The sequence below is a fragment of the Coenobita brevimanus genome, chromosome 82, assembly GCF_032717465.1.
Source record: "Coenobita brevimanus isolate Jiangsu-jjx chromosome 82, ASM3271746v2, whole genome shotgun sequence".
Taxonomy (NCBI): Eukaryota; Metazoa; Arthropoda; class Malacostraca; order Decapoda; family Coenobitidae; genus Coenobita; species Coenobita brevimanus.
In genome coordinates, this window is record NC_137035.1 from 19,317,665 (window position 1) to 19,330,219 (window position 12,555).

Here is a 12,555-nt window from a genome sequence, read left to right on the forward strand (position 1 = left end):
GGTGTACAGGAAATCATTTGACTTGTCACTCAGTGTAGAGTCACCCACAGGCAGAAGGAAGAGGAAAGAAAGACAGAGGAGGGAGCGTAAAGTCACCCATAGGCAGAAGAAAGAGGAAAGAATGAAGGAAAGACAGAAGAGGAAGGATGGAAGTGAGGAAAAGGCAGACACCCAAAGCAGCACTACATCGAGTGAGTGGATGGTGAGCGCCCCCACCTACCACTGGAAAAAAAAAAAAGTTGGTTAAAAACTACCCATAAAAGTATTAAACTTTATTGAGCACAGATGCACATACATATCTCTGGATAAATAATTAAAATTTGTAAACAATTTCGTATTTAGGAAAAATCCGTATAGAAATGGTTAGCTCCTACAACGGACTAGACTAGACGCTTTTGCGGGACAGTTGGGCAGGTCACCACCTCAAATTTTGTTCTGGAGCAAAGTTCCTCTGTATATTCTTATCTTGGTAGAAATCAAGCACTGTGTATCTCCATTGAGCACAAACAAAATATCGGAATACTCTAAGTTCTCTTCAAAAGGTCAGCACCACGGGACTTAATGATACAAAGGTGAAGTCCAAGGCGAGAGTATGACACTATAAGCACCAAAAACAATGATGCAAGATACAGAGTGACACAGAAAGAGAAATGTTTTGAAAAATATGCATGATTTAATTTGCCTATGATTCTTACTTTGGCCTATTATGTTCTCAAATATCTTCAAAATGGTACACTAATTCACACTTGCTGGTCATTTTAAACAAAACCTGCCATTGTCCACAGTCCTGAATATTTATTAGGAGTAATATTGCATTCACTTATCACTGATTACCTATCATACCATATAAAAAACTTAGCCTTGCAAAACTCATTGGCCCCTCTTCTCCCAAAACTGAGAACTGGCACTGCCATGAGACACTTATTCTCAAATTTTCTGTACTTTAACTTATGACAGGATTCCTCTTATCATCAACTGTGACCCAGCTGCCATTATATAAATATTCACATATTCCACTTTTGAATATAGCAGCACTACCTCCAAAGTCACATACAAAAGGATAATAATGAAAATGCTGCTTTCTGATGCATACAAACTCACACACTCAAACACACACACACACAGAAAAAGTCTATCACTCATTTCACTATCATTATTTCAAGCACTGAAAGCATTTGGCACATACAGAGTGGCAGACAGATGGACAAGAGTTACTAGCAAAAAAGGGAAACCATATATACACATATATGCATTACTGTTGTGTTGCATGGAGCTCCTAAGGTACGTCAATATGTACACTATCAACAACCTCATATTTGTACAAACCCATTCCTATATATTCAGTTTCCACTTCCAGAAATACTTGCATGTTTATTTCTATTGTTCTCCAGCAAAAAAGTGTATTATTGTTTCAACAGCCTGGGACATACGTAATGCTATATTTATATATATGTATATGTATATATATAATATATGTATCTTTATATATAAAATACTACAGGTATAAAAAACTGGCAATGGCAACACAGACTATATTTCCTAGCATGCAGGGAGAACTCATGACTCAAGATTTCAATATTTTAATTATTTCTGCACTCTCCTACAACCTGCTTCTGAATGCCATGATTCCTCTTAAAGTTGTGGACAATCCAAGCCCCAAGGCTGCAGTTCCTCAGCTTCCCTTCACAAGTATGAAAATATTATTGGCTTAGGAACTTGGGAGACCTTGCCAAGTGACCTTGTAACATAATTCATCACAATTTCACAAGTTCGGGTAATGGCATCATGAATGTTTTGAAGTCATGAGATGGATAATCTATGATTGTATCTTATAATTAATATAAATACATAACGGATTTTGACAGAATTCAAAATCACTGTCTTTAACTAGGAAATAAAGTTGTCTAGTTATTGTCAACATTTGCAAGACATTCTTTCAAGTTGGACGTTTTAGGTTAAAGAGGTTACAGTTACACTTGCTATCAGCTAAACATTAAACAAAAATGATCTTGAATGAAGAATGAAAGGTTGGTGAAGTATGACTGTGAGTGAATGGACACAAGTTCATATTCAAGTGAAAATAACTGGCAAACCTGAGGGCTTCATCGATGTACAGACACCAAACAGAACAATGTACACCATTTTTAATTTATACCATATGTGAAAAAACAACAAACTTTACATAACTGACAAACATTTACCCTAAAACATTAATAAAAATTAATAATCTCTTCTCTTCTTATGATGAACCAAAAGACATGCTTCTGAGAAATTAATTAAAATGATTATCCTCTCGAATCAAAGATCAATTCTCTCTGTGGGCTTATATCTCTTTAATGATTTCTCCATGCTGACTCTGTGGCCCACTCTTCTTACCCCTAAGTTGATCAGAGCATCATTATTAATCCCCATCAACTTTCTCCCATCAATGTCCTGCTCCTCAAATGAATCTTTATATTCAGGCATGAAAATACTTTCTAGCCACTCTGTTGTGTCACGTGTGGTCCACTCCGTTAGAGTCTTGTGTCGAAATGCATGGCTTCTGCTATCATCTTCTTCTCGTCTTTGTCTGCCACCAACAACACCTACAGGTGGATCATAGTCATCACTGGATATATGAATTACTGTCTTGTTTTGTCTCTGTTGAGGATCAACAAGGGAAAGGTCACAGAATTCTGGAGGTGGAGCAAGTACCATTTCTTCACTGCTGCCTCCTCCTTCTCCCTCTCTTCCACCTCCCCCACCACCACCACCACCTGCCTGTTCTTGTGCTGGTACCCCGGCTAAAGTATTAACTTCATTTAATGAGTCCATATGCATACGGATTAGCTGTAGGGATTCCTCGATGCTGCGCTCATATTCTGCCTCCCCTGTGTCCACATTGGTACTCTTTTTGTAAGTGTTGCGGTCCAGTGAGGCAGCAGAGCGAGGACCAGGGGGAGCACTTTTATCCCTAACTGGTCCCGAGTCCCCCTCCCACTGCTGCTCCCGGGATGCCGAACGGCTGCGATTGAGAGAACCGGTGACCGCTGTTTTGACAGACTGACTTACAGGAGGTGCTGAACTTGCCCGAGAGCCAAGTCGTGGCAATGTGGATCTCATCTGGGCAGAGGTTGTGGATGGTACAGAGTGAGGGTGTGGATGGGTCAATGGATGCAATGGGTGGCTACGCTCCCTCTCCCCTGTGCTCCCTGATCCTGATGACAAGCTACTTAATGATGATAAAGTGCTGATTGTGTCTTGATCCACTGACCGAGACATCATGGTGCCACGACCAGCACCAATGTCTAAATCAGCATCCAGATCTGGTTCTGAAGTTTCCTGTGGAGGAGGCAACTTCACAAGAGACACGGCATTTCTGGTCAACGTCCCTGTCCGCCGACCTCCATTGCTGTCACTGTCACTTCTTGAATCACTCTTGTCTCCTTTTTCATTTGTAAGAATCCATGTACGGTCACTAGCTTCATCTGAACTTTCTGATGCCTCTGAGCTATCATCTCTTGATCCATGGTTACTAAACCTATCAGAATTATTGGCAGAGATGGTATCTGATTCTGTGTTAATTACTGTTACATAATTTGATGACTCTAAATGCACATCCTGGTCAGAACTCACGCCACTTGATGAGTTATCTCCATCTTCTAAGAATTCACTTGGGCAAGAATGTGAATTTTTCATTTTTGTCTTTGAATCCTCTCTTTGGATTTGAGAAATCGGTCTGACCTTGGTTCCTGCTGGAAGAGTCTTTTCCTTCTGCCGATTAAATAACGCAGACTCCTGGATGACATCTGATATGGCTTTGCCATTGCCATTTCCATTACCTCCATTGACTGCCTTCTTGACAGGGCTGGAGGAGGCTGATCTTGGGCCTTCACTTCCATCATCTTGCCTTGCCTGTCTCTCTGCTGCTTTTTGGGCAATCATCTCTTTAAAGTTATTTCCTCCAAGAAGAGGTGCATGTTTAGCTGGGGCTGCATAGTGGGGAATGTCTGCTGGGTCATATCGTGGGGGGTCAGAGGGCTCGGCTGTTGTCACAAGGTTAGGTGAGAAGGCCACAGACTGCTTTTTCTTTTTCAAGGTACGAGTCTTCTTGCTCTGAGAGTCATCCTGAGAATTGTAGGTGTGATCCTCATCTGAGCTATAGTCTGGCTCTGGAATATCTGGAGCTGGTGAAGCTACTGATCCAGGTCCTGTATAAATTTTACTTGGTGAACCACCCTCCAAGTGTTCCTGTACACTTTTGTTATTCTTGGGTCGTGCATATGTAACCGTATCACTTACTGGAGGCTTCTGGGAACTAACTGGTGACGATGATACATCCTGTCCCCTTTCATTATCCATCCCTCTGAATGTGGAGTAGGTGGTTGAATAAATACTAGAATCAACAGAAGCATTCTTTTCTGGAGAGCCTCTCTGCACACTGGGTCGACTAGTAGATGGTGGTAAGCTTTGTGAACGTGTCTTAGCATTGTTGTTCTTCCGGTTAAGGGTTGCCATCATGTCTGGGCTGCGGTAACCAACTGCTTTGATTTCCTCTGGAGATGCATACAACTTGGCACTGTCAGTGGGTCGGAAACTTGACTGCACAACGGGTGAGACTGGGGTGGAGTCTGGGGTGGTGGGTGCCAGGCCCACTGTAGCATAGTCACTTTTTGATCTGCTGATATCTACTTTGACCAATTGGCCAAGAGGTGGTGGAGGTGGGGGATGTGTGGGAGGAGGATGTACACCAGCTTTCCTAAGCATAGTGGTGTTAACAGCTGATTGTGATCGCCTAAGCATACGATACTCAATAGGCCCCGGGGAACAGTTGGGGGAATCACTACTCTCCTCTTCTGTCCCATCCTCTCCACCACTGAACCAAGCATCCTTAGACTCGCGAGATCCCTGGCTGGTCATCAGTGTGGTAGAGCGGTGTGGCGGACAAGCAAGGGAGTGTCGTGAGTTCTGTGCATTGAGAGCTAACACAAACAGATCTTCCTGTGACATGGACTTGCGCTTCTCCTCCACGGTAAATGGCACCTGTGGGGGAAGTACTCCAGTCTTCAAGTCTGGTGTGGAGTGGAAGTCCTTGTGGAGCCGGCTTAACTCTGCCTGCCGCGCCTTCAGGGCCTGTGGAATATAAACAAAGATAATAATATGGCTTTTTTTTTTTTCTGAATACTTTATCTAACAGTTCTGGATACAAAAGGAAATAACTGCCTCATCCTCGTTATTAAAACTAAACCCTTAAAAATACCTCAGTATTCGTGACTTGAAATTACCACCCACTCAAGATGCTCACAATAAAAAAAAAAATACTGTCCTTAAATCTTAATGTGTATATGTTTTGTATGCATACCAACTCCATGCAAATTTTAAAAATCACTATGTGATGCACATTCATGAGCTGCATTTCTCATGTCTTATGGGGCAGTATAAATAAACAGTCTGGATGAAAATAAAGATGAAAATAATTAAAATGAAAAATGACAATTATGCCATGAATAGCACAGACTTGTCATCAAGGATTTTATTCTGTTGGTATTCAAGAAGTTCTAGTTCCTGCCAACGATAATTATAATCTGACCTGCAATATATCAAAATCAGGAATACTACACAAAATCACTCCTAAAATGAAGTGTTTATAAATGAAACTGAGCATCAACAGGTCTGTTTGGCCAGACAAACTGGGGTTAAACAACAACAACTGAACTCTGTTCCACTGAAAACCTATTTATTATGAACACACACCTGAGGGCAAATCAACGTAAAATAGCAGTAACTAGGACAGAATATAACCATAAATTATATACAAAGTACAGTATAGAATACAAAGAAGTAGGATAACCCACAGAGAACAGTTGGGATGTGAGCACCTGAGATGGTTGACAGTTTTAAATATTTTTGAGTTATATTTGGTAAACAAAGGGAAGGGGAAATGTTCCCCCGTGCTAGACCTTATTATATCACATAGCCCTGCTAGGTGACAGGAGGTGCTACCCCTCCTGGCATGGCTGCTCCCTGGTGTGGCTCAAACTCAAGACCCCCCAGTCCCAAGTCCAATGCTCTACCACTGTGCCACACTGTCCCCTCAGTAAACAGAGCAATATGGTGTGTGATATTAATGAGAGATCAATTAAAGGGAGAAAAAGTTCCTGGGAACCCTAGCTATATTCTGAGAGGTAGGACGATTTGTTTGGAGGTGAAGACTGCATGAACATGTGTTACTGCCAGCCTATGTATTAAGTAACAGAACTATTTCTAGGTTACATGTTGAAGAAATTATGTCTTTCAGAACAGCTGCAGACATAAGCAAGACAGACTGTGCATGTAACTGAGACATTTACATATACAATGGGCTCTTGTTATATGCAGGTTCAACTTTCATAATTCTACCTTCCCATGACAACCACAAAACATCCAAATTTCTTTATATGTGAATTCTCATGTCAACCACAAGGCTAGAACACAGGCATTTAGGTTACTGGTTTTCATGTAAGGGATCCAGACTTGCACAGAACAATAACCCATTGTACTGTGGAATGTAAAATTGTACTGTAGAAGTGGATACAGAAGTCTGATGTGGAATTATTAATTGGATAAAGAAAAATGTTGATATAATACAGACATAACTAAAGAACGTACATAGAAAGGATGCCAAACAAATTCTTTCAAAAAGATACTGAGGGTAATGTTGGAGGAAGTTCACATACGTTGTGGAAGAAAACAGCAGAGCAGTACATTGGTGAGAGAGAAGGAAGAGTAGAAGCAGTGGCTGAGAGACTGAGATGTATGTGAGGACAACACAGCCTGTAGGTAATTCTGTCATGTCCATCTGTCAAGGGTTTCCCAGGTAGAAGCAAGGTGTGAGAGATGATGATGATGATGATGATGATAAGATCTGCTAGCACAAAACATTATAGTGTACTTCAATAAAATGTGGTATGTGGTGGTGACTATCATCCACTCTCTTCACGTAGTGCTGCCTACTTCTTCCTTCACTTTTATCATCCTTTTTCTCTGTCTGTCCTCTCTTCCTGTTCCTCCCATCAGTCCTTTCGCTTTTTATTACACTTCTTCCCTTTTCTGGTGGCTTTACACTACGTGACAACCCAAATGGTTTCATGTAATCTAGGAAATTATTGACGCTGCTGAGTGGTAACCATATAACCAAAACATATGTGTTCCCTACACCTCAACATGTGGGTTGGCAGAGGGTTAGTGCCCCTCTCCGTAAAATAACTAACTCGGAGACAAATGGCCACCCCTTAAGGGAGAATGGCATGTGGCTATAGGTAGACAGACAGACTTCAATAAAAGCTTGTCCTCAAAAGTATTTTCATTACAATATAACTGGTAATCCTTATCACCTAAAACTTTATTTTCTTATGAAGATCATGTTAGAACATGTGCAAAACACAGCTTGCCCCTTTTATGGCAACACTTGGTGTGTTGTGGGGATCACCCTGACATGTGACATAGGTATGGAAACGGGTGATACTGCTTCAAGAACATTGTTCTCCAAACAAAAATAAGAGTATTCACAATTACATAATCTATTAAGACTGCTATTTTCACTGTTAATGGGAAAAAAATGGATAATGGAGTGGAAAAATAAATACAATTCTGTTAATCTGCTCATCACATCTACAAAATCATCCCGAGTACCATTTCCACAGGTAATGTGCAATCCTATTCAAGCCTCCAAACTCAGACCTCAGTTTCATATAAGGGCGTTGAAAACACTAGCCACCTTTCTATCTTAGGTCACTCTACACTCCACTTCCTTTACACATTTGCCTCTCTTCTGTTACTGCACCAAGGTAATTAGGCTCCTTCACCAGTCTCTCAATTATCCACTTCACACTCTGGAACCTCTCTCTCTCAACAGCAATCACTTTATTCTTATCTTTTTTTACCTCAGACCATGTTGCTCACAAACAATCACAAAACTCTGAACCAGTCTACAAAGACCCTGCTCGCTGTCAGCAAGAAACACAGCATCATTTGTGTACATCAGATTTACTCTTTACTATTCAGTACCGGCTTCACATCCTTCTAAAACTCTTGTTTCAACTTCTCTCAAATCTATACTGAACAGGCGCAGGGGCACCACAATAAACATGCAGACATTGCACTTCATCATCATCATCATCATCAACACCAACACTACCACCATCAATCATCATTATGACCTTTTTCCCCTTTAAAGATAGGAGTGAGGTATGGTCCAGAAACCATGGAAAGATAAAGAACAAAAGAGGGAGAATTATCAACAGCATGGCTGATGAAATGGGCCAGACACTCATTCACAGAGCACATAAACAACAGTAAAGTATGCATGATAACAGAGACGCACCTTTGCCTTCTTCATCTCTGCAACACTGGCGTAGACCTTAGGGGACTGGCCAGTGGGGGTGGAAGGTGGGGAAGATGATGCATGCAGGAGGCCCTCCAACTCTGCTGCTGTCATGCGCTTTGATGCCGAGGGACGTGCCTTGATGGATGCCACTTTAGGCCCTGGAGGAGTGCCCAATGGGGTGCCGTATGGGGTACCATAGTGCCCCATCACATCCTGACCCACCGATCGACTCATCAGCTCACCGTTCTCCCGCATGCTGACGTCCAGGGCTTCTATGGGCCAGGCAGGAGGCAAAATGCACTTGTCAGTAACAGAAGCATACAACAAGACAAAACTTTCAGTGTTGGGTATTAGTACATGCAATATGAGTATTCAAACACATACAAATGTACAGTATCACAAAATATTAGGGCAAAATTAGTTAAATGACTAATCAATGCATTCTAAATAACCCTAACTTTAGCATCTTCAGCAAATTTAAAATACGGCAGATGGGAACTGAAAAAAGTTTTACATAATACTGTGCTAATAAACTTCAATAAAGTGTAAATTTATATTCTTTTTCCAATTATGTATCCCAATGTCAGTGATGCACCATGCTCATGCTGGCATTTGTTGTACTCCAAGTTTCATGCACATTCTATTCCAGAGGCTTTGGGATCAGCACAGCATTGTTCACTCTGCTATAAGTCAGTTCAATAAGCTGGGTTTATTAAAACTGAAAAAGTTGAAATAATCATATAATGCATTAAAAAAATGGATGTGCAGTACTATAACATACTATGCCCTTTTTTCAAATATACTACATTATTCAAAATGCGTATATTATGTGATAAATTCTTGATTATTAACAGCTATATGGAAATGTTTAACTCTGAATAACTTGGATGTTATACTGTATGGTTCCTATTGTACCATATTCTGAAAATAAACATATTTTCAGTAAGTAAACCACAAAAGGCTTGTAACAGCAATTTCTTATGACTGATATGTTATTTTTCTCTGCAACAAATTAACCAGCCCCATCCCAACCGATTTTCCACCACTGACTCCCCTCAATCCCGACCAATTTTGGAAAAAGGTTTTTTTGGCTCAAGCCTCCGCTCTTGGCGAGAAACACTGAAAATTTGTAGAGAAATTGCTCACCTGAGGTTTAAAATACTCAATAGAGGTAGCCGTACCCCTTACCTTACTGGGTTTTCTATCAGGCTCACTCCAAAGAAAACGAGTTGTATGGGAGGGAAACTATTCCACACCACTCATAAACGGTATATAGTTATTTATTTGGTACGAATCTATATGTAGTACAAGAGAATATTGGTTTTCACACAGTAATATAGGCAATGTACGCATTGTTTCACTCACCAAACACATCAACATACCTGACCTTTTTTGGCGACATTACCTGATCATCATTTCTGACTGTTTCTTCCTCTAATGCTACATAAATACATTGTCATCGATTGGGGAATCACTTTGGCCCTGAATTTCATACCGTGGCATGACATGTCATTACTGGCCAGGTCATTGGTAACGGGTTAAATTGCCGAGACAATGGCGTGCAGGGGGTCATGCTGGGTAAGGCATTGTCCCTGCCTGGCATCTTGTAAAGGAAGGTGTCCTGTGTATACGTACCAAAAATCACGCACGAAAATTGAAAATTGTGCAAATTAGGGACCTTGCAATTGATGCACGTTTATATACGTCAACTGGACGCGGTGGGTTAAAGCACTGGCCTTATCACAGTATCTTGAATAGTATGATGACGTCCTTTTTTAACATTATTCTGGCTACTGTCAGATTAGGAACTCTTCATAGTAAAGGGGTAGATCCTTGATTTAACTGGCTACTCTGGGTAACTGGGTATCATTAAATAGGAAAATGTGAACTTGAGAATTCCTGAATGCAAAAAATGTCTACTGCTGTGAAATAATTCATTAAAACAGGCAACTTTCCTGATTCAACTGGATAACTTTCGCATGCAGGGAAAATTTTTCAAATGAAAAAATACACATTCTTGAACAACAAATATTTTCAACATCAATGCAATACACTTAGCACTGGTAAATCAAGATAAACACTCACTCTGTAGTACTGTATTGCAATAAATAACTATACTTTTGCATCAATGTTCTCATAATTCTGTAGCCTGCAATACCTTATCAGCAACACTTGAGGTATCAGGATCCTTAAAATATTACTGTACATATCTTTTGACACTATCGTTCAGATATCATATGGTGTTAATTTCTCATACAATTTACTGTACAATTCTCTAAATATGTAAAGAAGGGGATGGTACTCAAGGTGTGTTTAGCCAGGGTAGCATATGAAAAGATCCCACATTCTGTGCCACTCTATCTAGCTACATAACCATACATGCCACAAGACAACTGTACTTTGTTCCCTTTAAACTGGCATAAACAGCTACAGTATGTCTCCACTGCTAAGCTTTAACAAGGGATTAACACTTGTATATGGTCATGGGTGCCAAAGGAGGAGGGCAAAGAGGGCAGTTGCCCCCTCAATCCTTAGTGGTGAGGAAATGAGGGATTTTGGCCCTCAATATCTTCTTATGAACTCATTACCGATATGTAATTCAGCACTAACTGCAATAATTATATTTGAACACATATGGTAGGTTATGTTCAAAAAGAAAAAAATCAATTAAATATTTGATTATGTGTAACACTGAAATAATTATTTCAGGTACATGTATCTGGTTATGTTGTATTTATAAAAAAAAAAAAAGAGAGAGAGAGAGAGAGGTTTATTAGTTTCAAGTAGCCATTATTGTCAAGTATGTATTTCAAATTAAATATGAGAGTGATAGAGATGTAGCCTAATTACTTTCTACCTCTAGCCCTGAAGTATTGTTCCTTTCATGAACTCTCTTCAAGGGACTGCCACATAGTAGTAAAACTTGCTACTATTCTTGTTTAAACACACAGTCCCCACATCCTAATCTCTGCATTCAACTCCTATTCCACCATTTTCATGTATTATTCAACACAGTACTCTCAACATGCTGGTGGTATTCCTTTCACACCTGTGCCTACAATTTTACTTTCATATACTGTATTATTTTTGCATTTTGCTTCCATATATATATATATATATATATATATATATATGTATATGTATATGAGGCACCACATGCAAGAATATACCCATGCACCACCTTATCGAAAATTGAGATAATGCTATCCCACAGTCCCTCAGAGTATCTACTTTCATGTGGACTTGGTGGATGTGATGTATGACCCAAGACATATGGGCAAAAACCCATAGAAATAACACAGGGTTTACATCGCCACCCTTTATCATGTGCTTTTTGCCACTATGTTGTATTTTTTATTGCAGCAACCACTGTATTAATAAGATTATTAATGTAAAACATCATTGTTCCTAGTATTATTGGTGTTATTTTGTTTGTTACTGCATTTAACAGATGTAAAGTGTCTATTGTTCACATAAAAACACAGAACAATGAGGACCAGGTGGAAAAAATAATGCTGTATATTGATAATATATTGGAAAAATTTATAAACTGACTTTTTATGACAATAACCAGGTAAATTCAGAACCAACCACTCTAGAGATATTCAACTTCATCTTACAACATAAAGGAACTCACTAGCTATTGGCCTGCAGTACTAGTTTATGCATAAAAGTAGCAGCATTGTATGATAATGTCGATTTTTTTTCAGGTAAAAACAATAATACCTTTACTAAAAAGTATTGGGTTAAAGTTGAGACAATTAGCTTTAAAATGATGTAAACCCCATTATCATAGGTATAGTAATTTTTGTGGTATAGTTATTCAAAGTTGTAACAACTTTAAAAGCGATTTCTGCCACTTTTAAAAAATGGGGCACGGGTATACTCTTACACGTGGGTCCTATATACTGTATATGTATATATATATATATCTATATATATATATATATATATATAATGTATATATATATATATATATATATGTATATATATATATATATCCAGTCCAATGTCGCCCCATGATGAGCATAGGAACCCGGGACTAGTCAAGTTGGTCCTGATATTTAAGAAGAGAGTGACCAGTCTCACTCATCCCTGAGTGCCATTACATAAGCAATAAACCCCAACCACCCCTTGGATATAAACCAGCACTGGCTTGATCCGATTGGAGCGCCTTAATTACCCACTAAACCATCAGGTGCCATAATTTG

General features: G+C 39.6%; 1 protein-coding gene across 1 annotated transcript in view; it reads right to left on the reverse strand.

Annotated features, from left to right (window-relative positions):
• Positions 1 to 292: 292 nt before the first annotated feature.
• Prosap (SH3 and multiple ankyrin repeat domains prosap) overlaps positions 293 to 12,555 on the reverse strand; it is a 228,102-nt gene continuing 215,839 nt past the window's right edge. The window contains exons 15-16 of the mRNA XM_080280039.1: positions 8,342 to 8,616; positions 293 to 5,112 (exon numbers count right to left, since the gene is read on the reverse strand). Coding sequence (XP_080136165.1) covers positions 2,299 to 5,112; positions 8,342 to 8,616 — 3,089 coding nt within the window. The 3' untranslated portion in view covers positions 293 to 2,298. The remainder of the gene's footprint in view (positions 5,113 to 8,341; positions 8,617 to 12,555) is intronic.